This window comes from Vanellus vanellus (genome assembly GCF_965231255.1).
Source record: "Vanellus vanellus genome assembly, chromosome: 11".
NCBI lineage: Eukaryota > Metazoa > Chordata > Aves > Charadriiformes > Charadriidae > Vanellus > Vanellus vanellus.
Window position 1 is genome coordinate 5,511,572 of NC_138916.1, and position 24,911 is coordinate 5,536,482.

Genomic DNA, 24,911 nt, shown 5'->3' on the forward strand with positions numbered 1-24,911 from the left:
CATTAAGTAATTACCTTTTTATAATAAGGAAACATGTTTTTAGTTAGGTTTTAAAAGCCATCCTTTTCTAAATGGCTGTTAAAAAGTGGATTATTTTTAAGCCATGAGAAAACACTCAACGTCTTACATATATCTTATTTTACTAAATAATACCTCAAGTTAAGTATCAACATCTCTTTCAAAGTATTGGGTGTCTTGGTGAGCTAAATACCGTTGGGAATTTCTATTTAACCTGTATTATTTCCAAGTTTTAAAACTTGTACGTTTCTAGTGAATAACAAAACCCCCAAACCCAGTATTACAATTCACTGCATTTGCAAGATAAGTTTTATTAGTTCAAACAGTAAACACTTATAATTACCAGATGCAAAAAGTAGGTGTTTGACACAGAAATAGATGCATCAATTTAGTATACATGCCTTTTCGGAAAAGTACAGTTTTATGTCAGTGCCATACTGTGTTTTCACAATAAAGGTTCATTTAAGAGCATGAAAGCTGCTCTTAATTGACCAGTTTCCCACATCTATTGCCAGTCCATCAAATAAGTGGTTTCAGAACAAAGATCAAAGCAATATTAATTCACTTGTGACCTGAATACACGTGCTAAGGCCAGATTGATTGCCGGTCTCCTGTATCTCTGCATTCTCTTCCTCTACCCTGAAAGATAAGGACTCATGATTAAGTAAATACCAAACCAGAGAAAGTCAGTGACACATTCTGTTCCAGGTACTGGAAGATGAAATTTAGACATAAGAGCATCTCCAATACTGTACATGTGACAATGGAGGGTTTTTTTTAAAAGCCTTAAGTTACAGAAGATACAGCATAAAGAATATGGTATGCATATAAAAAGGTTGGTGGCTAAAGACAGGCTATGAGGGGAGTGAGACACTGTGATTATTACCTTGGTGTTAGAAATGTCTTAGACATTTCTTACCATTATTTGTTTCATACGTACTTCAAATATTTACATTTATTAGTGTTTGGTCATATGCAGACAAGCATAATGGTAAACCTATACCTTCTACATCCTGAATCTTTCTCTAAATCCAAACACAATGGTCAGTGAGCAAAACTTGTTTTCTCTCAAGTATGCAAAATGGTTTTCCAGACCAATAAATACCATTTGCAAAAAAGTATGTTATAAGTCCTAAAATAACAGCATTACTTTCCAGATTTTCTATATTTAAAACATTGTATTTGGTCTATTTCTATTCATGTATTCTTCAACACGAAAACAACTCAGAACTACTTACTCTTGTTCCCTGTGTAAAATGACTTCTGCTGCTGCATGTTTACCCAGCTAGTAGGTGCTCAAGACTGGAAAACAAAAATGTTGGTATGGTAGAAGATGTTCACCTCCAGTACTTCTGTATTGGAACTGTCAAACAATGTCAAAGACCTCAGTAGGAGAGTAGATCATTTGTTGCCTGATGAAATGAGTTTGTCCAGAAAGGTTCTCTCTGTTGTCTCTACTGGCTTGATATTCTTGAGATAAAGACAACCCATTAATAATGAATAAAAAAGTGAAGTTTTGGCGAGTGGGCCAGAAAACCCAAGCAAATAATTTAGATTTAAGATTTTCCTGTTTTAAGGCACAAGAATGATTATAATTATGAAGAGGACTAAACTAGTCCTACTAGCTTCAATTAAAAATGTAGTTCTAACACCAACACCTCAAAATATTACATTTCCTGGTTTGTCAGTCTTAGGTAATAAATGTTATCATAGGCATACTGGGAACAGAGACGACAGCATGTTGCTTCATCACAGGGCAGGTAACAACTATGAAGTTAATACTGGAAGCACTGACTTGGGAAAGAGGCCAGTAAGGCTATCTCGTGCTAGCTGTTGTCTTGCTCCTTAAATTCGGAGAAGCAGAGCTGCTAAACAGTGCATGGAAGTAAGTATTCAAACCTTTCCGGAAGGATATTTTGTTTTGTCTCAGCCTGGAAATACTGTCTGATGTAACTGCAGGGGAAGTCAGGTGGGGTTAAATCTTGGAGATCACGGAGATCTTCCATGCCATTATGGAATATATAAAATTAACACATTCAGATATTCTTGTATTCCTATAGTAAAATTGAAGATCTGAAAATGCTTCTTTGGAACTCTATCACAATTTTTTGTTCAACCCTGTGCAAAAGTAACTCCTCGAGGCAGGTCTCCAAATGGAAAAAAGGCATGGTTTTCAGAAAAAAACCTCTCAAAAGTCTGTGAGACTTCTACTACTGGCTTCAAGAATGGGCTTTAAACTTTATTGACTTGAGTTCCTAATTCCTATATCTAAAGGAATATCTACATTACAGAACACAGTGCCATTTCTGGCTACCAAAGTCAGCACATGTATCATTCAAAAACAATGAGACAGTTTGACAGCTCACCACGTTGTGCTATTCGGGCATATTCGACTGTGGAAATAATACCCTTATTTCACAGTAAACTAGTTTCACACATTCTCTCTGTCCAATAAAAATTGAAGAGAGGACATCTAAATAAAAAGATTTTTTATTTAAATTACTTTAGCTTCATTCTTTTCTAATTCTTAACAATCCACAGCTCTGACAAAAGTATACTTCTGGTATAAATCTGCATTCTGGATGTAGCTTCAATATTTGGGGTTTGTTGTTTTTTTTTGCTTTTTAAGCAAATAAGAAAAGCACTACGTGAAAATATAAAAACAGCAAACCCATTTTTCTTTAAAAAGTAATACTGAACAGTTTTGGCAGACTAGAACTAAGAATAATGAATTATGTTTTTGTGTGCTCAAATCAAGATGTGAATTTTTTCAAAAGTTTAACATTTAAGGTAGATAATTTGTTGTACTTTTCAGTGCAAGAAACCAATACTCGTTTTTAAAATCTTGGTCAAGTGTTTGACTGGATGACAAAAAAAATCCCACTAATATAATGACAATTTAGACAGGTACTACAGGAAGTCAAATTTGACTGTTACATTCTCCTTTTCTGTAAGTTAGGAACTTCCCTGAGAGATGAATTCCAGTTACACAGAAGTTTAGCACCACTAGCAGAAGTTAATAAAGTGAATTTTTGATGCTTTTTCTTCATGTATTCTTAGTGATCTCAAAGTCCAATTACACCCTTCTCCATTTGTTTTTCATGTTGCAGTACAGTGAGTTCAGTTACACGTACCTCTTTTTTAATCTATATATTGTGCCCATTTTTCTTTATCAAATTCCCTTGCAATCTTTAAGGCAGTGCTGTTGAGTGAAACCGATTGCATATTACAGATAATACTGACAATTACTCCTCTAGGTGGTGCCACTAGCCCGGTATCTATAGCTTCAGAGTCCAACTCTTCAGGAAGAATCAGGAGGACGCTACTTGCCCCCACTGCACCACCCGTATGAGATGCATAGTGTCTCTGCTGTCTGCAACAGCCACATTGTTGTTTTCTCTCTACTACAGCCCAAGCCATCGCGTATTTACCATCCCTGTCCCACGATACTTCTGTTTTTGGCACTGGGGTCCACATCATTGCGACTGTGCCTGGTTTGAGGTACCCAGGAAGAAGTTTGTCATTACTGTTTTTAAATTGTCCGGCTTGATAACTGTATAACAAGGCATTTCCAAATTTCAGAAGGTCACCTACTGATGACAGAAAGCCACCACCAGCCCACTTGTAAGAGTTGTCCACATATGGTGCGTTTACCAGCCGTCCCTTTTTGTTATAAACATAACACCTAGAATTCAAGAAAATTCAACTTGTCATTCTCGGATACTATACACAACTATTTTAAGCTGCCTTACCTTAAAAGAGCAATTTGAGCATGTATTAGCTTGTTCTCATGAAACTTTAGAATTTTTTAAAAAGATATTTTTCTTAAATATATTTCTTGCAGAAATTCAGACAGGAAAACAAAAATTAAGGTGACTACTTAGGTTAGAAGCTTAGTTTCAATAAAAGTACTCATCCTTCTTCTTACTCTTAGGATATACTAAGAGTAAAGGCAACATACAAATAGGAGCTGTGACAGAAATCTATAGATCAGCCAGCACAGGATATTTCTTAAAACCCTGTACTAGATTTAAAGTGTTTTCAGGAAGAGAAATCTACAACAACTCCGCGATTATCAAACACTGAGCTGAAATTTCACGAAGTCTTAGGTGGCTGCTCTGAGACAGTAGTTTCCACTTATGATTGATTTCCCCCCCACTGCCCCATTACAGTTACCATATTCTACAACAACTGAATATTCTGGAACTAATAAGAAAAGTGAGAAGCATGAAAGAGTCTTGCAAAACCTGTCATTAAAATACAAATTAGAAACTACCAACCAGAATTGCAGAATGAACTATCAGGAACAACACAACAGGAGTGCAGACTGAATTATGCTTTTGAAAGAAACATTCCAATCATGACTGGATTCATTTCATACAACATATGAAAAGGAATGTTAAATAACTATATAATCGGATTAATTTCAACCTTTGGCCTTTAGATCATAAGACGTCCATGTACTACCTGGAGAGTTGTGAAAAGGAACCACGCACAAAAAAAATAAAAGGGGGAGGGGGGGCCGGGGGAGAGTGGGACAGGGCAGGCATACTATCAAACAGTACAGAGATACATTCCCTATCTAGTCTGCACTTACACTGCAAAACTTCTAGGGAACTTCTGAAAGCCATAATACTGAAAATCAGAGGTTGAAGCAAAGGAAGAGAGATGAATGGTCCAGGACCACCATCAGCTCTGCCAGTGACTTGTTTATCTCTGTGTCCCTATAGTCAGTTTTTCGATCACAAAACCTATTACAAAGATGCTGAAATGCTTGACTTACACCTCTACGAGACCTAAACTATGTTTTTTGTACAACATTTTCATGTTAGTGAAATATAGTATAAGCAGACCATTAAACAAGTAACACGTCAACATGTTCTAGTTTGAGGCACCAAACTAGCTACTTGTGGAACCAAAGCCATCACATTAGTACCTCGGTTTTGCTTAACAGTAAGTAGCCCATAAAAAGACCCTCAACCACCATCTGTCCCAATTCTTTCATGCCTACCATATTTCAGTTTATAAAAGGGTTAATATACACAAATATATTTAAAAGAACTTGACTGTACAAGCTTGATAATTTATGAGAACATTACTAGCATACAGATCTACAGCTGGAAGAGCCTCTGAAAATTTGCAAGCAAAATAAATACCAGCACAAAGCATCTTAGAATACAGCAGTAAAGCTATCCCTAAAACATTACAAACTGCTTTGTGTGTGTTAGTATGTATGCACACACACAGACTTTAAATACACACTTAAGTACTATAAACCTTGGATTCAACATGTTCATCACCATTTTCTTTCTTTGAGAGCATTTTAGAAGCCAAACTTTTTAAAGGTTTGATTCCCATTTTCATGAGACTTTTTCCAAAACCTGCTTTTGTGATTGTTAGAACTCTTCTCCGACACCAAAATTTAACAGGTGATTCAATAAATCAATTTCAGAACCCAGACAGTTAAGTCAATAAAATTAGACTGGAGAGAAAGAGAAGAAACTCTATGCTTATCCACTATATTGGAATGGATTATCCAGGTACATAAATTTCTCTGGGTTTTTTTTGTATTTATTTTTAAGGTAATAAAAAGAAATCAATTGGTAAAGCATGATCTGTGTTAAATAGAATTTTAATTCTTGTTAAAATTGATACTACAATTAAATTTATGAAAAACTTGTGTTACTGTGAGACTATTACAATGCCATGGAACTCTTAAAGTCAGTATATTAAGCAAACCAAGGTAACTCTATATTCTAACATAATCTCCTAGTTCCTCCTTTATTTTACTCTATTTACACTTACCTGCTTATTTGTACCCAAAATAAATGCAAACTTCAAAGTCACCCCTGCCACTCCCCCATATATACTCTTCTAGCAAGAAATATTTCCTATTCTGTAATTTCACATGCAAATTACAGAACCAATACTATAATGCCAACATAAAATCAGTTACATGACGAACTTTGAAATAACAAACCACTTCAATTAAAAGCCTGAAAAAAAAATAATGCACAAATTCTTAATTAATTTGGCTTAATAAAGATAGAACGAACAACAATTGTAGAAAAAAAAAAGGTTCATCCTTGTTTACCTTGCTCTGTTATATATCATTGCTTCATTGTCATCTAGTACAGTTGATAGCATATCCAAATCACGAAATATTTTTAGCATATAATCTGTAAATTTTTGTCCTGAAACTCTCTCCACAACAGCGCTTAGGAGAGTAAAGCCATATGTTGAATACAAGAACTGACTACCTTGAAGAAACACAATGAAAAAGTGGGGGGAAAAAGGTTAGCCGCATGATGCTTAAATGGAATCTGAAGGATAAAATTTAAGTAATCACATGTGCAAATAAAACTATATATAGCAATAAATAATCAATTAAAAGACTCCCCCTCCATCCCCATTAATGTGATGTGAATCACAAACTTATGATACTGGGCCCTGGGAATTTCTGCACTGCAGCAGACACAGGTGCTTGCCGTGTGCGGGTAGCTCCGAGAACAGCACTAAAAAAATATCAGGGATCTGCACGTATAGCCAGGTTTCATGCCAAGATGCAAAGACTTACATTTAACATCCTCTCCACAAGATTTACCATACCAGTTCTAACAAGGAAGTCTGCATTTGGAAAGCTGAAGCAAACCATAAAATTACTTTTTGAAAGACGCTCACTTACTGTCTTGTTTGTGTGTCTATACCCTAGAGATGGAAAGACAAGGGTAGTACTTGCTCAAGGTTTTCAAAGGTCTTGATCGCTTCTATCATAGTGTTTCTAAGTTCTAGTTTTCTAGTTCTAGAATATCCTGAAAGATTATATGAACACTAACATGCATATTATTTAAGACAATGTAGTTTATTTATAAAACAATGTTTCATTTTTTAAAATCTCGTTCTTGTGCTAATGTCTTTTATGAAACATATACCTATTGAGCAACTGCCAAGCTACCACAGTCCAGCCAGATCTCTTACTTGAAATGGTTCCTAGAACTCTCCCAGATGGTAAGTCATTAACTTCCCCTTCCTATCCCTCTCCTCTTAATGCACATTAATTACCGTTTATCAGCAGTGTGTATCATTTGCTTGTTAGCCTTACTCATTTAGAACTTACACCCAAAGTTCCTCAAAGTCCTCTCTAGAATTAACTTAAATAATTCCAACAATAAATAACCTCAACAATTCTGTGATTCTATGGCCTCACTAACTTTTTTTTTCTTTTGGTTCATATCTTGAAGATACGCATGAATACAGCAAGTTGGTATCTGCTTACAAAATATTTTGCAGATACAAATTTGTTACCAAAATTACAATCTGCTTTAGCATTTATAAATTCAGCAACTGGCACATTTTATAGCACTTTGCACTACCTAAAGCTCTTGGGAGAAAAGTCTTATTTCTACCTGAGGTCTCAGTTTCTCTTCTCCCCTGCATTATCCAGGACTCTGTATTTATTACCTTTTAAGTCTTGGCTACATCACATTTTGAACCTGCTGGATTATGGTGCAGATACACCATTAGAAGGTATCTATACAAGCATAATTCTTTAAGTCAGTAGATTGATAAAGATACCTATACAAGACTGTTATCTAAAATTGAACTGATAAAATCCTGATCAGTTCAGTCTTCAAAAGTTATGACAGTTTTAAGACAGTTACCTGACCAGATGGGTTTGTGCAGAGCAGCCCAAATACCGCTCCGTTGAGCTTTTAATGGGGCACATGAAGGAAAAAAAAAAAAAAGGGGGTGGAGGGACAAAAGCAGAACAAAACAAAAATCCCACACAAACACTCTTTACTATGCTCTATTATCCTCACTGCATGTAAAACAATTTGAAACAAAAATTTCATCAAAAGAGCACGTTTTGGTCTAAATGAATAGAAACTCACCTGGTTTGAAGAATAAAGGATCATTTTTAAATATCTTCAGTGATTCAATCACACTTTCAAATTTTTCCTTCAAATAATACTCTTCTTGCTCAAATTCCTTGTCTCTCCTGCCAGGTTTTGAATTTCGGCTTTTTACCTCACCTTCATGTTCTTTCCTTGGTTTGACAGAATCAGTCTTTTCAATCCCTTTGCCTTCTTTTTCTTTTTGGTCTTTATCCTGGTAGGGTTTTGTTAGTTTAAGTGCTCTGTTTGCCTTTTCCTTTTCTTCCTTTACTTTTGCAATATCTTTCTCATAGTGACGAATCCCACTCAAGTGTGAAACTAATAGTCTTGTAGTAATAGCGACCTAGGTAGAAAGGACAATATTTAAATGTGAGCTCTCTTCATCAAAGAGATGATGCACACTAAATCACCAGAAAAGTAAAATTCAACATGACAAGGAACAAAGAAATAAGATCATTTAAATATCATGTATTAAACCCATTAAAATATATACATATATATGCATACATGACACACTTGATATAAAACCGAAGATCCAAATTTCCAGCACTGCTTTCTCGAGCAGCAAACATCAGTACTTGTCTAAGTGATTTTTGGCGTTTTACAGGATTTGGTCCAGATATAAGCACCTGCACACATATGGCCATGCAATGACAGGAACAAAAACCTAAAAAAGTGTTACCGATAAACGATTACATACCTTTTCTCCCTCGTAGACTTTTTCTGGAAATTCAGGGACATATTTCTGCACTGGAGCATCTAAATCCAGCTTCCCCTCTTCCCACAATTTAGCAACAGCCATCATCGTAAGACACTTGCTAATACTAGCAATTCGCATGATCGTCTCTGGCTTACATACTACGCGATTCTCTACATCAGCATAACCTAAACCTTTAAGAAAATAAAAACACTGTGGTAAATATTTTGCATAGAGATATGCTGAATTCATTATTTGCAATTAATTAGATTTACTGGCTCCTTGAAATGGTTTTCCTCTAACTAAACTGGGACATGAAGCATTGGACTATCCCTGCTCCTGCTTCAATTAATTTAATAACATTTTAATGTAGTAGAAACAGTCAATCAAAGCCCATTGCATTGGCCAATGGCATCTCAAGTTACTGCTTAAGACTACAAAACAAACCTCATGATAAACGAAACTAAAGATTAAGTCAAAATTTACACTCCAGAAGTCAAATATTCAATGTAGAAAAACTAGAGACCAAAATCTAGACTGTAAAATAACCGACCAACAGTCATAAGTACTCCTTTTATTGTTCTAAATTAATGGTTGAAACAGTAAAGAGTCTTATTTTATCAATACAAAAATTGAGAAAGGAAATCAATCACAAACTCATAGCAATTACCTAAGCTGTAAAGCTTCACAAAACAGTAGCGCTATACACTATGTTTCAACATCACTCAGCATGACTTCAATTAAAAGACAGCTTAATAGCCTCCATAGCAGCGTTTTGCTTTGTAACCAACCCACAAGTCTGGTAGCGAGAACTGGAATTAATAAGGCTATCAAGCTCCCATACTGGTCTTCAGTTTAAGCTAGGTTTGAAGAAACTGCAAGTGATGTTGCAGCACATAAAGCAATGAAATGCAGTAATGCATAATTTGCAGCTTTCAGTACAAGCAAGGCCTGCGGTCTGTCTATATAAAATTGCAGTCTAATAATGAACTACTTGGGGAAAAAAACCCTTACCAAAATACAAGAAATAAAACAGATGAGGTGTCAGTTGCCCAAGACCTTTCCTTTTACATAAAGTTGCTACTCAAGTGCTTGCATAGTGCTGGTGAGCGCAGATGCTGTACCCCTCAGTGAAAATACCTTCTGAATCTCACATCACTCCCACCAGTTTAGCAAGAAAGCAGGTTTAGTACCGTGGCCACAGAATACGTGGAACTTACACCTGTTCCTATTCCCCCCTCCCGAAGAAGGGAGGAGGACAACAAAACAAGCCAGAAGCCTGCTAGAGTAGTGTTACCCACCTCCCAGCTGCCTTCCTAAAGGCAGTGTTGTTCGCTATGTCCACGTGCAGCAGGGTACAGAAAGCTCTGCCGTGCCTTACGCTCCCACACGTAGTTGTCTTACTACTGGATCTGGCAGTTCTGGTGATAAACCACAACCCTGGCACTAGCTCCCTCAGGCACTTCCCTGCGTGTCAAGGAAGGGATTCTACAGAAGTCTTATAAAAACTTCTGCTTTCATTGCTAAATAATCTGAGACCAGAAAAAGCTATCTGATTTGAGAAAGTCTGTGATTAAGTTTCTAGCACAATTTTCTTATTAGGCCATGTGACAAAAGGTATCAGAGGCTCTCCAACTCACTTCTGTCATGATGAAAGAGAAATTAAAACCTATAATCAGCTTTATACGTACATGAAAGTTAATGCAACAACAGACTATCAGATGAAAGTTAGTAACAATCTTACTTACAAAAGCAATTTTTTCAAATTCTACAACACATTAATGAAATATATTGCCGTTTACTACTACCATTTAAGCTGCCCAAAAAACCTAAAACACTTGACGAAAGTGTTTTGAAAACAGACACACAGTCCAGTGGGTTTTTTTAAATAAACATCAAACGTCTACATGATATAAGCAGCACTAACAGACTCTATTTAAAACTAAACTGTGTAACCAGAAATATCACTTACAATTTCTGAAAGGACAACACCTGTTAAATCTCAGTACCTTCCCAGTAAAAATCTACAGCTCAGCCCACAAACAGGAGACAGATCGCCAAATGTGAGCCATTACTACTCTGACTATTAAGTAGATTCCTGTGGAGAGAACAGTTCTTTACCTCCTACATACAACTCTACCAGACCATCGTACACCTGTATGTCTCGAGTACGAGTATATTCAAAGACTGTACTAACAAATTAATGGAAGAAAAGTTGTTAAACTTAACTGCTAAGGTATACTAGCACATTCAGGAAGCTAATAAATTATCGGTTTCTGGAAATTATTGAAGTTTACCGAGGAAAATATCACTTCATACTCCCTAGGCACCTGTTTCTGGCCACTGCCTCCGGGGCAGATGGGACATCTCCCATCCAGATGGGACATCAAGTGGATGACATCCCAGCCTGATCAGTGTGTCTGAATGGTTCACTTATACAAGGTTCATCGCTTCCCAACAGCACGCATGACTATGACTCCTACATACTAACCTTCTGACCAGACTTCCTTTCCATCTACAGAAACTCCAACTAGTATGCCTGGGATTCCTGCTTCGTCCTGTCAAAGAAATGGACAAAAGATATTAAGAAGGATCTTTACAGTTAAAAAAGACCTTCTCCCAAACTCTAAAAACGTCAAAGCAATTCTACAAGTACACCTGCATACTGTTGTCACATTACAGTTGAAATTTTGTTAAATACTAGTTGGGCTGCACTGGAATAAACTGCTTTTGAAAAGCAGGCATTTTAATCTAGCAACTGGGAAAAAATACATCTAACACCACCAATAATTTAAATAAGATAATTTATTTAATGACTTAATTAAATTAATGATCAGGACACGCAAGAAAAGCTGAATAGAAGCAGAAATACAGAGTTAATACGCAATATGCAAGCTGCATCATCTATTAGCACGCAGAATTTCAAAGGAGGTTAAGATTTTCAAAGTAACTACAACGCGCTGTTGGAACAACCCCTTTGCCCCTCTCCCTCCCCGCCTGCAGCCCGGCAGGGCTCCCCTCCTCCTCGCACACCCGTGTTGTACCTCTCTTCCACCCCCCCCCCGCATCAACCTCCGCCTGCCCTCAGCTCCCCAAGCCCTGGCAGCCTTCACTGACGCTACGTTAAGAGGAAAAAAAAATGGAATATCGCGGCAGACAGCTCCTGCAACATTCAGGGATTCAACTGCGATGGCCGAAGGGGAACCCAACGAGCACCGCAGGCGCGAGCCCCACCAGCTCGGCGGGACTCGCTCCCCTCCCCCAAGGGCCCCCCAAAACAATCCTCCGCTCCCCCCCCCCCCACTTGACCAAAGTCTCCTGCAGCGACGGAGAAGCCCACGGGAAGGAGATCCCAGCCCGCCTCCCCCCGGCGGGCTGGCTCGCACAGCACCGGCCATGGGGTGAGACTCCACCCGCTCCCTCCAGCCCCGCTCTCTCAGCACCTTAATCCTCCGCAGCAGGTCCCTGCTCCGCTCGATGGCCGCGCCAAAGCCCCGAGGGGGCGCTAGCGGTTTCACCTCGGCCTCCTGCCCGCCGTCAGCCTCGCAGCCCGCCGCCGCCGGCGCCTTCACCCCGAGCGCCAGCCCCAGCGCCACCCCCCAGCCCCAGGGCCGCACCCCGGCCCCGGCGCCCCCTCGCCGAGGCGCCGGGGGCCGCCCGGGGCCCGCCGCCCGCCGCAGAGCCCGCGCCAGCCCGTACATGGCTGCGCCGCGCCTCCCCGCCGCCGCCTCACGGGGCGCCCGCCAGGCAGCTCCAGCCGCGGCCGAGCGCCGAGCGCATCGAGCGGGGGCAGCCGTCCCCGGGGCGGGGGCGGGGGCGGGGGCGGGAGGGCTCCGCTTCCCCACGCCCCGCAGGGCCCTCCCCGAGCCGGGGCCGGTCCCCCCGCCGGCTCAGCGCCGCCTGCCCCTTCTCCTGGTGGCAGTCGGCTTGTAACTCCCGCCAGCACCACGGCGGCTCCGGCGGGAGAAGCGGGGCTGAACCAGCGCTTCCGCGGCAGCGACGTACGGGAAGAGGGCAGAGGGGACATGAGGGACACTTCAAACCACGACACAGGGTCCGATCTTAACTCCGCGCTCCACAGCAAACGATGGCGGGACCACAGGAAAAAAGCCTGCTGCTAAACGTATGCCGGGCGGGAGCGCAGCAGGGCAAAACAGGCCAACACCAACATAAAACCTTTGAACTGCAAAACGAGCGTATTTAATCTAGATTAGGGAGAAATTACTCACAAACGTTGAATTTTCCAAAGCTGGTTTTAGAGTCAAACTTCGGCCTAGAGCAGTGCCAATGCCACCGCAAGCATTTGCTCACAGAAATAATTTTCCCATGTAGTTGCTCCCTTTAGAGACTCCAGAGAGATGTCAATGCCCTTCAGTTGACGCTTTTAAACTATCTCCAAAACTTCCACTTCCAATAAACTTTTAATAGCTGTCTTAAGTGATTTGAATGTTGACTGCGCAGCAAGCTGAAAAGACTGAAGAGTCACCAAATAGTGATAACGTTACTCAAGAAGGCAGAAGGAAAGAAGGATTTTCGGTGCATCAGCAGACTCAGATTGACAGGTAGGTGGCACATCAGCTAGAGCCAAATCCCATCCAAGGATACCTGCAATAACCAGGACTCTTGTGAGCTTTGCCAACCAGATGAGTCTGCACATTTGGGATCCTCACATCAGCCTTTTATGACAATTAAAGAGGTTGTATGTGCCTAACGCAAAGGCAAATCCAGAGCCACTCAAAGCTGTCAGTGGAATTGTTAGTCCACACGTCTAACTGGAGCATCAAAAGACCTTCGTTAGTATGAAGATACTCAGTCATCCCCTTCCTATATGTCATTGCTGTGAAATTACTAATTGCAATTATGCTAGAGCAGATTCTGTTAGGTCCAAAGAAGGTTAAAACCCCCCTCATTAACAGTTCATTTCAGTCCTTTTTTAGCACTCTTATTGCTCTTTATTTGGATTTCAGACTACCTAGTCCAATAGTCCCAGTGCAAGAGGGGAGGACAGGGAGGGGCTAGTTTGTGTGAACTAAGCACACCATGGTCCAAGATGAGTAGGAACTTCTAGAGGTAGTACCAAAAGCAGCAGAGCCCTTGGCATGCTATGGAGAACACAACAGCGTCCAAACAGTTGAGAAAAAAAGAAAGGCTACTATGAACCTAACTGTTGCAAGTCAGTCCTCTCAAGGGAATGCCTTAGACTGGACTGTTGAAGGACCTTAAACCCTGGTAAATCACAAATAGGTAGACTGGGATGTATCATTACTCAGCAATGCAGAAAGCTCCTTGTGTAGAAAGCCCCTTTGTGTAGAAAGCCCACGGTGTCCAGTCCGATGGATTGTGCAGGGGTTTGTCATTTATTTCTTGGAGATTTTCTGGGGTATTTAGACAATGACATAAAACACAATGTATAGATGTTGAAGGATTCTTGAACAACAGCTAACAGCCTTTAACAATAGCCACTCCATAAATGTTATAAATGTTGACAGAGAATACAATAGCTTAAAAAATGCAAAAAAAAAAAAAAAAAAAAAAAAAAAAAAAGAGTCATACTTGTAAGCAAAAGTGAGGAGTCGGTCCTTTTAGAACTCTGCATATGGTCTGCTAGGAGAAAATTTTGAGATGTTAACCTAGAGAGTTCAATCTCCTTCATGTCTGATGATCTCAAAAACTGCAGGATTTGGCAGGGATTCAGGCCAAATAGCTTTCACGCGTGAAGTCAAATGCAGACCAGATGCTACACTTTTCACTGCAGGCATTTATTTCTCATTAGTATTTTCTCAATAAAACTCTGTTGCTTATCACAGTACGTCATACCCAACTGGTACAAGATGCTGTATTTACTTTCTCGTAACTCATTTTCACTATGTTAAACTGTCTCTGGAAGCCTTTTGCAGCAGGATTTTCTGCATTCTTATATTGACCTGCTCAGTAGGAACACTCTTTGGCATCACACTTTTGAATGGGCCTAAGCCAGAAATGGATCTCACCATTTTTCTCTGATTGCCTTAATGAAGAGCTTTGTGTTAAATCCAGTAGCACAACATGGCCTGCCGTTATCTGTTGCCTCTTCCCCTAAGCTGCTGGGTTTGTTAACTTTGAGTTTTCAGGCTTAGAAGGTTTTTGAGAATTTTCTGCTCCCACTGATAGCCATAGAAAATGAGGACAGCAAGCACTAGGCTAATCCAATTCCAGTTTTAACAGAAATGTTTAACAAAGATGTTTTTCTTCTATCCTTGTCCATCAATCACTTAGAAGTATAGGCACAGGCTCTCAGCTGTAATCCATCTTCCTTACGTAACACAGCCAGAAAAGTCCATCTGGAGACCTCTCTGGCATGGTGGAAAAAGTCCACATGGTTTAGCATGAAACCAGCTGCCTCCTTGCCAAGTTGTACTTACCAGATTCGAAAAGCCTGTGTGACAAGATATGCCTTGCTCGGACGATAAAGGATGGAGCGACACAATGGGTTTCTCAGCAAAGCAGGGCTGCGCTCACTCACCTCGACACGGGCCAGCTTTAGACTCATCATCAAGAATCCTTTAAGGCTTTAGAGCCTTTGAGTAAGACAGAGGCAAAAGGCTCAATAACATGAGACATTAAAGTGCATATGTATCTTCCCAGTCATCTTGCTCTTGTAGTTGTACGCTACTTCTTTCACTGGGTTTTTCATAACACCCTTACCACGTGAGCTGGGGAACAATGATAAGGTGGGCAGTAGCTTTTATACTGTTCTGCAGTGGTGTAGCCCACCATCAAAAGGTGTAACATGCTCATTCTGCTGCCGGTGGTCAACAGTATGTGGAAACATCAAGTATTTGCCAATCATGAGGCTTCATCAGTATTTCCTAAAACATGACTGTTAAAAAAAAAAAAAAAAGATCTACAGGCATTTTGAAAACAACTTCATCACTTCTGTCAGTCCTCCTCCATTTCTGCGAGTGCTTTTGTGGATCCTGATGTCTCAGCAATGTCTAATGGATGTTATTATGGCTGCTCCTGCTTGTAGGTCTGGACTTCGATCTCAGCGGTTTTGCTGTGATGATCTCATTTGCTTCCCTATCTCACTGACATGGCAACATTCTACAGTGATGTGCCCCTAAATTTAGCATTTTCATTGAAATTGAAAAGATGGGTAATGTTTTAACAGCCAAAATCCAAGGTTTCAATGAGAGGAAACAAGTAAGGCATATTAACATTTCCCCAATAAAGGGCTGGTCAGTTCTGAAATCATGAGCCCAGCTCTGCTCTTTCATCCTATTAAATACCATTTATAACTGCCACAGGCCCAAACTGAAGCTTGCAGGTCGAGTGGGCAGGAAGGGGCTTTTAAAAACTTAGGAAGTAGCAGTGTAAGGAAACTCCTTTCTTTTCTTTGTTTGGATTTATTGTGAAACAGTGAAACACTCCATTAATCCAGTGGATTCCAATTATTCCAACTGGATTTCAATAATTAAAGATTGTAACTTTTGTAAAGACTTCTGGATCTAAAATTGTGGAATCTAATGGACCATAGTTAACAGACAAAAGCTAAAATTGTCAAAAAGGACTGTAATTCATATTTGTGCTAGATAAAGTGAAGAAAAATAGGACAGCAGGCAATCAAAAAATATTATCTATGTTTATATACACAGATATAGGCTAAATCGATGTTGATCAAAAATGAAAAGAGTAAAGGAATAATGATTCCCTTGATTACACCTGATGTTTCTACTCTCAGTATAGGAAAGATTTAAAAAACACAAACTCTTTGTGAATTTGAAAAGAAGACAAATAAAGGGAATGTCAGATGTAGAGAAAAATCAAGCTCTGCTTTCTCTCTCTATTTCCAGAAGCAATTTCATTTATTTGAGATCCGAGACAGAATTATTGCCCTCTGGCTTGAAGCATTTGTACAGCAGATGGCAGTAAGAAACCTCATCAGTTTAACCAGTTGTTAGCAAAAGGGGTGGTTCCACTGCGGTGGGATCTCTCTTGTCACCGACTTACTGAGCTGAGTTTTTATTACAGATTCCTCGTAAATTTTTTGTTTGGTCTTGCTCAGTATAGCAGTCCTCAGGGTATTATTATTTGCTAATCAAATAAGGTAACACCTGCATGGTTACAGTGTATGCACCATTTCAGTAACAGCGCTAACCCTACCAACGTGCACCAATAATGTTCTATGCTAGAACAGTTAGACCCAGCCAAAAACCAGGCATCCCTTCCCCAAAAGGTATATAAATAGGTGCATACTCACAGTTGTATTTTAAGATTCAAATCGTCCCCGAGTCGTTTGGTTGGTTTTGTTCCTTAAACTAGGGTCACAGGTGGGTGAATTCTCCACCAACTTAGCTGAGAAACATTAATCAGGAACCAATCTTTAAACATGTAAGATGTCTGCACCAGGAGAAAAAGTAGGATTAAAACCAGTGGGTCTTTAGACATCGAGATCAACATGTTTATCATCAGCCCTCCTTGCACTATGATTCAGATATTTGTTAACCTTAACTTCTTGAGGAGTTTAGTTAAACCTGATGTACATTTTCTACACTACACAGGAACACTGATCCTGTTGTGGTTACACCAGCAGCACAATCATGCCATGTCCCTGTCCCCATCATGAGTTACCAGACAGGACAGCAGTGGTGGTCCTCAGGCCCAACTAGGAGCCCAGCAGGGCTGGCCCTGCCCTCCAAGCAGCAGCTCATAGCTGGAGACTTGTGCAGCACCACAGGTTGGTGACTTTATTCCCGCCCCTCCCCCAACACACACAGCATAAAAGAAACATAACTTTCCTTAATTTACTCCATTTTCCTGTGTACTCAGGATGTGTCATCTGGGAATTGTTTACTTTCAATAAAATAGAGTATGAAAGAGTTTTATGGTGCCACATGATTACTGCCTTAGTTTTACAAGTTGCATGCAGTCTTACATGGTTCCTAGAAACAACAGGATGGGAGTTTGGGAAATATTTTGCATGTCAGGGAAAGGAAAGCTGAAAAGACCATGCTGCGGTTACAAAGGCCACACACATTTCTTTTTCTTCTTTGCAAAAACATTAGTTTTGAAACTCCATTTCTCAGTGGAGATTTCCTCATACTTTTAATTCAGGGCCTACTTTAAACCTCCTGAGACTCAGAGGAAAAATAATTGTCACCAGCTGAAAGTAAGTAATGAAGGAACATTTGTGAAATACATCAGTGTAAAAAAAAGAACACCATCACCACCACCACCCCCAATAAAAAAAGAAAAACAAAAAAGAAACCATACAGAATTATTTCCTGTTTCCTGGTGTTTTGTTGTTTTGGTTTTTTTTTTTTTTGTTTTTTGTTTTGTTTTTTTTTTTCCCTGAAGTTATTCTCCAGGCAACAATCTCTTCTGGTAGAAAACTGAGCACAGAGAGGACTGAACAATTTTGTCCAAGAACGGCTTCACATTTATCATTAGAATTCAGTTGCTGTGTATAATCTTTTTTAACCTCTCCAGATTTTCTCCCCACTCAGCAGGGTAGAGGGACAATATACCATGGGAAGTGATGGCTTGTATAACCACTACTCACACAATGCAATAGGTACCAGAGAGCATCAGTGTCTTTGACTTTTCCAAGTATATCTTTTCAGACTGAAGTATGGTGCTTCAAAACCAGTAACAATCATTGAAGGTGTAAAACACCTAAAAGATTAAATATATTAACCATAAAGTATCCTCCTGAAACTCATACACCCAAAGATACAATTATGAAGAGCAGGCACTTAGGAAAGCTTTCCGGCTTGCTCTGGGAAGAGCTCCTCACAATTGGGTGACAACTACCTTTCTTTTCACCCTTTCTCCCCAAAATATAAAGCTCAATGAAATGAACAAGCCCCAGACAACTGTGTATCAAGAAACGTGGCAGTGAGAACTCTGACTGCCTGACACTGACTGACTTACTGGGGAGAGAAGTGGACCAGGCAACTGCATTCAGTCATCCTGAAGTGCCAGGGTCGAGTGCCACCTCCACAGCAGGCGTCTACGAGTCAGGAAGAAAACCAACAGGCACATTTGGTTTGACAGATACAGCAGCAGAAGGAAAAATGTGTTTCCAGATTTTGTATGTGAATCTTCAGGCATATCCCTGCATGAACAATACAGTCCTGATTTGCAATTACTGCCTTTATCTGTTCTTCTAGATAGAAGACTCTAGAACCTTCTCAGTATCTATTCTAGCAATTTTTCCAAACCATTTAACATCACTTAAGGTATTCAGCATGTATTTTTGCTGGTAACTACTGTCCATAAGCAAATGCTTCTCTGCAGTTCACACCAAATACTCATCCAGCTCTACATGCATGCTGGTTGCCAGCCCATTTTCCACACATTCCGTGCTGTGACTATCTATTCTAGTGTGGTTTCACCTACCTGTGCTGCAATTACACCTTCATTTCGCTCTGCAGACATGTTCTGTGCCACTAAAAATGCACTTCGTGAGAACCGAGCACAGATAGCTTGAGAAACTGCACAGGCTAGTAAAAAACAGGAAAAGGCCTCTTATCAAATTAGTAACATCTCGGATATTTGGGTGGAGGCATTTGGCACTGGGTTTGCGTATTCTTAAGGGGGTAAGTCCATGCATACTACAAACTCCATTCCTTTGCTGCATATTGTTCCCAGGTTGAGGCATGTTTCAAAAGAGCCCCTCTAAATATCTGTAAGCGTACGCACTATATGCTACACAGATCAGTAAGAAAGGATTTTACTCTGTCCTCTTTCCGTACATGTAAAATAAGAGTAAATCAAGTTAATGGCATTTACACAGGTTTGTGCTGCAATAAGACCATTACAAAAACTAAAGTAGGTATTTATTTTGTACCTTTGCATGCAAAGCTATGGGAAACAACTAAGAAAATTTGAAAAAACTTCACTACCGAGGGAAGATGACTGCCTGGGATGACTGACTTCTGCAGTAAGCACTAAGTGTGGGACAGTTTGTCCCTCATGCCACTTGGAAAAACCCATCAACTGCTTGAGTTGGAAATACTATCATTTGTTTCTTTGACCTTGAACCAAACCAAAAACATTTCCACGTTTTAGATGCTATATATACTTTCTGGTGTATAGCAGTGTACGTCAGGTACACATACACACGCTTAACTTAGTTAGTGTGACTAACATTTTCAGTAGAACAGTTTTACTACCTGCATACTTATCTTAATGTCTGCCACTCAGCTTGGATTCTTTTCCTTCAGCTCCAATAAAAACAATCTTGTAGTGCAAAGGTAAGCAAGATATTGACGCATGCATCAGAAGAGAATGAAGCTCAGGGTGTACTGAAGCTGGAGGGGAAGCTGTGCTCTACTTAATGGGTGATGACATTTTTTCCAAGTGGTGTAAAGAAAGCTAACAAGATCCTACTCAACTTGGTGCCTGTCAAATTTAAACAACAGGTGTGAGTAAAAAAACATTTCTTATACGGACAGCTGGTGTTCTTGTAAATTCGCAAACAGGAAAATAAAACAAAAACTAAGAGAAATCCCCCTGTTGTCCCAGAAACGTATCTATAACTGAAACGAAGTGACACACTTCGCTTTGTTGTTCACGCTGCAGTATAGAGAGTAATTTCTTCATTATTGCTTCAAAGGCAAAACAGACATGGGGAAAAGAGGAACTGGGAAAACAGATTTCAGAGCTTTCTGGTTTTACTGTAGTTTAAATAGGGATTCTGCAATCTCCCACCTTGAATACAGTATGCAGGTGTCCACAGGTGCCCTACTCAGATCAAAAAGAACTACTCAGCACCTTTGAACATCAGTGTCTTTCTTTGGAAACTGAAACACTGCATTGCAATCCTCACTGGGCACAGCTATTTGCTTTTTAAACCTACACACCAAATGTGGCAGCAGCTAAAGACCCAGCAGCTTTGACGCAAGAGAGAACTTCTCATTGCGCAATGACTCCATACAGCTTGATTCTACAACCCCGGGACTTTGCTCTAATGGAACTGTTTGTTTGACTAAGGCTTAGTCAAACAAGCAGGCTTTAGCTGTATATACTCTATATATGTGTATGGCCAAAGTTGTATATACACTTACATGGTTTGGTAAAATGACCTTATTTAATACAACTGAGCTAAAACAAGGCAAACCCCTATACAATCTGCACTCAATTTAAACTTGGATTTTAGTGATTTTTCCTTAATTAAATTGAAACTGTTAATAGGAAGTGATTCACAAAAATAATGGATCCAGAGTAAACCCTTCCTACAAGTTGTTTTGCTAGCTGTAGCATTCCTCATGCTGGCAGCACATACACCGATGTTCGGGAAGCAGAGGGAATAACCAATAACTTAATTGCTCAAAATGGCAATAACCTCTGCTCTTCTCCACAGACACACATAGGCCCATGTGCTTTTTATTTCAATTCACAACAGTAAGTCTCAGCACAGAGTGCCTCCCATGGATTAACCACCAGTTTGGGTCCCTTGGGCTGCCTCTGGTATCCACAATCCTTCCCACCCAGTTGTTAATTTCCAGGAAATGCCTTGCACTCAGACATGGCTGCATGTGAATCTAATAAAAGCACACACATTCGCTACGTTTGCTAATGCTGAAAAGATGCAAAAAATGGTGGTCACGATTTCCTGGTTAAGGTAATTGATAATAAAGTCCTAGCATAGAGAAATTTAACCCAGATTCTGCTGGTGTGGTGAGAACCACTGAAAGAAAGGATTTTTATTGATTTTCACGGGGAAAAGGTCCCGCATATTGTACTTTAAACCCAAATGAAGGGTGACAAAGAATTTGCTGCTACCTGGACTTTGTCAGCCACCTTCCTCCGTGGCAGGGGAACACGGTAGCTGCAGGAACACAAGCGGAGGCTACAGGAGCAGGACAAGGCATAACTACACGGTAGCATTTAGAGGGAGGGATTAATTCTTCTGTAGATCACCTTCATGCTATCTACACCCTCCTGACTTGCCTTTAGCCCCCATGTGCAATTCTATCTTACCTTTTCCCTTTTAGCTGCTTTCTCACCTAGTTCATCTTCCAGATACAGGTTTTTTTTCTGGACAGCCTGCACAAATTACACCATCCATTTAGCCTATTTTATAGCCTACGTGTGTACAATAAACAAATAAGGAAGTAGTACAGCAATTCAGTCTAAGTGGAAAGAAGTCTGGCAGGCTCCTCCTTGCTGGCTACAGAAAACCATAATCCAGGAAAGATTCTGAAGCATTTTCCCAGGCTATTTCTCCAAGTAGTATTCTTGTCAAGAGAAACATTTGGTGTAGAGAAACTATTAGTTGACCTGCAAAGAAATCCTCTATTTTTAAACTGGAAACTCACACAGACCTCCACATTAATATCAATACCAATGTGTCCTAAGCAAGTTAAAACAACTTACCAGAGCTTTGCAGTTTCACCTTTCTGATTGTTCTTTCACAAATTCTACTGTAGAGACACCAGACCTGCATCCTTTTCCTCCCTGGCATGGACAACTACCACTAGCTGTTAGGCCTTTGCAGGTTTTATCCAAAGAAACACTCTTTGCCATGAGCTTTGGCTGAGAGACATCACACGGACGTTTCCTTGACGTTTCTGTTTGAATCTCAGGGCAAAAAAACCAAAACCAGCAGCGATGAAAGGAATAATCCCAAGAAGCAGCCCACGGTCAGGCCCTGGAATAGAAGGCATTCAAAATACTTTGCACCGTCATGGCCCCAAACATATTTCACCCTTTTGTACCCATGATCTGCATATGCTTGCTGTACACAAATGAGAAATGTTCCCACAACCATGCACGCCAGTATGTTATGACATCTGGTACTATCAGTTGCAAGTAGGTCTGCAGGACTTTTATTTTTTTTTTTTTTTTGGTCTTGGCTCTATTTTTTTTAATGAGAAAGATGCTGTTTAATCTTTATCCAGCCATTTCTCAAACCAGCAAAGAGATAAGAAGAAACCAGGGCTGAGGTGCCCTTAAGGGCCATACTATTTAAATACAAAATACTGTGTAATGTCCTCTCATTTCAGTGCACTATCAGTCCAGAAATAACAAATGGGAAGGAATAGTCTGGCAGGTGTCTGCAAGACTTCTATTTGCTTCTGCTTCCCATTATTTCTGCTCTCATATAAATTAACTAACTGGACTATCTAGATCACAGAGCTGCCGTCACTAAGCTGCTGTCATTGTGTGGGATCTGCATTTATGCAATTCTCAGCAACAGCTTACAAATTTGCAAGGCTATGACTTACAGAAAACTAGACAGATTCACTAAGAAAGCCAAGAATAGTATGCAAAATTGCACAGGTTTTCCATACCTTGGAAAGAATACAACGCACTCTAAAGAAAGTAAGTTACACAGCATCCCTCTATTAAAAGGAACTATTCCTGTGTGCATTCTCAAAAAAAAAATCTATGAAGATAAAAAGCATTATCTTTATTTCTCTGTCTCTTCTTCTCTTTGACCTTTTTGCTGCAATTCCCACTTAATCTTTCACTGATGCTCCTGTTTTATTAAAAAACTCAGATTAAAACAAAACCAGACACCAAAATAATCATCTGCGGAAAAACCACTCTATTTTCCCCAAGTGCTGAGCCATGTAAATATTCCAGCCCCCTGCCTTGTTTTTAAATGTTTTAGTTGGCCAATCACTTTCTTCTTTTGCTGCTACTAACAGACATTACAGCAGTCATAGACAGTCCAGTGTAATAGATTTTCCCTACAATATTAACAGTATAGCGAAGTTTGCTGGCTTAACCCAGATTTTGAGTAGCACCAATGACAGAAGGAACCTGTTAGTATGCGTAATACCTTACAGATTCAGATTTCTCACTCAGGTGCTAGAGCTCTGAGAGGCAGTGCTATATATGTGCAGGCTACTGCTTTAGCCTTGTTTTTTAAAAAGGGACTCAATGTCACTTATCTTTGTCTCTCATCTCACTGAACAACTCTTGAACTGATTGACTAGTTTTGACTACGTAGAACTCTAAAAGGAAAATTACATTTCTGCAAGTTTTGTGAAAGTAAGGAACCATTACAATAGAAAAAGCATGCCTATGAGTGTTCTGATGGAAGGAAAGGGACACCCTGCAGCACGTCTTGCGTATTATTATACATCAGAGAAATCCCATGAGGGAGAAAGAGACAACACAAACGTCTCAGTATCTGGAAAAAAAGTCATTGCAACTTACAGCCAACCACGAGACATGAATCTGCAAGAAAACAGATTTTGCCAGTTCTGGTGCTCTCAGAACTACTTGTTTCATTGAGAGAGAACATCTCACAAAACAACCAAGACAATGACATAGTACAGCTGCACAACAATGGTGTATTTCAAACTGACAAATGTGTGTTCACATTGAAGAAAAGGGTGAGTAGCTCTCCAAACCAAGACACACATCTTCAGGAATGCTGAATGATGCAGGGTTCTGTAATTTAACAAATTTTTAGAGTTAACATTTTGGGCAAAGTAGCTTCAAGAGGGAGAAATTCCCATTTGTTTGGAATGGGGTTAAATCAAGAGCCCAATTTATTTATTTTTACAAGCCAGAGCTTTCTAGCTTGAGTTTTGTCTGATTATGCACTGTGTGCAAAGAACCCATAATGGGTAATGGCTTATGATTAACGGGAGAAACAGATTTTCCTGCTACAGAAAATACAACCATATGCCTATTTATGTGTCTGTTGCTAGTCAGAAAAAAAAGGCTACTTGGTGTGGAAAAAAGGTCAGAAAAAAAAAAAAAAAAGCTACTCGATTCACTGTTATGTTCACTGCTCCCTTCAGCTCTCCTTGGAACCGGAAAACTTTTATTCACCTATTATGAAGCTTTATGGATTCATCTGCAACAGTGCACTTCGGGGAAGTCTATTCTAAAACAGGGTTTTTTTTCAGATTAATTCTTATCTCCTTGCTTGCACATGCTTGCCCTATTAATGATGACGTGATCTCATTAAGAGACACTAAAACCACAGCCTCCTCCTTACCCCTACACATAGTAAGAGGTGAATTCAGATTCCCCAAACCACAAAGCAGCTTGTGGTCTCCTGGAAAGCAAGCAATTTTAAGCAGCAAAGGGTCTGACTTCACTCAGACACACTGTTTAGGACTGAAGCGCAGACCATGGGACCATAAAACCAATCCAGTGGGGCAGGCAGCACACTTAGCTGTGTAAGACTCATGGCCAAGTACCAGGAACTCCTCTGTTCGGCTCCCAGCACAGCCTCCAACTCTCTGGGTGGCTTTGGGCCCTAACCTACAAACTACTACACAGTGTAGCACCTTCTTCCTGCTGGAGGCAGCCCTACCGACTCCAGCAGCACCACTCAAAGCGATGAGCGC

The 24,911-nt window shown here is 40.1% G+C and overlaps 1 protein-coding gene and 1 long non-coding RNA gene across 4 annotated transcripts; both read right to left on the reverse strand.

The window, feature by feature from the left end:
* Window positions 1–217: 217 nt before the first annotated feature.
* On the reverse strand, window positions 218–12,311 carry LACTB (lactamase beta; the record flags this gene model as incomplete). 2 transcript variants are annotated; one of them, XM_082488595.1, is made up of 7 exons in its annotated part: window positions 218–657; window positions 1,257–1,320; window positions 6,113–6,278; window positions 7,911–8,256; window positions 8,614–8,804; window positions 11,102–11,168; window positions 12,054–12,311. In XM_082488595.1, 6 exons carry the CDS (start codon window positions 12,309–12,311, stop codon window positions 1,296–1,298), a joined length of 1,053 nt encoding a protein of 350 aa, XP_082344721.1. In that variant the 3' UTR covers window positions 218–657; window positions 1,257–1,295. The 2 variants fall into 2 exon arrangements, with proteins under 2 accessions (XP_082344721.1, XP_082344720.1); XM_082488594.1 differs by lacking the exons at window positions 218–657; window positions 1,257–1,320 and adding an exon at window positions 1,649–3,703.
* An 806-nt stretch (window positions 12,312–13,117) lies between these two features.
* Window positions 13,118–19,083, reverse strand: LOC309676116. 2 transcript variants are annotated; one of them, XR_014269566.1, is made up of 4 exons: window positions 18,991–19,083; window positions 18,523–18,601; window positions 16,850–16,989; window positions 13,118–13,215 (listed from the first exon to the last, which is right to left on the reverse strand). It is a non-coding gene; the product is annotated as an uncharacterized lncRNA (long non-coding RNA). The 2 variants fall into 2 exon arrangements; XR_014269567.1 differs by lacking the exon at window positions 13,118–13,215 and adding an exon at window positions 15,045–15,469.
* Window positions 19,084–24,911: the final 5,828 nt, after the last annotated feature.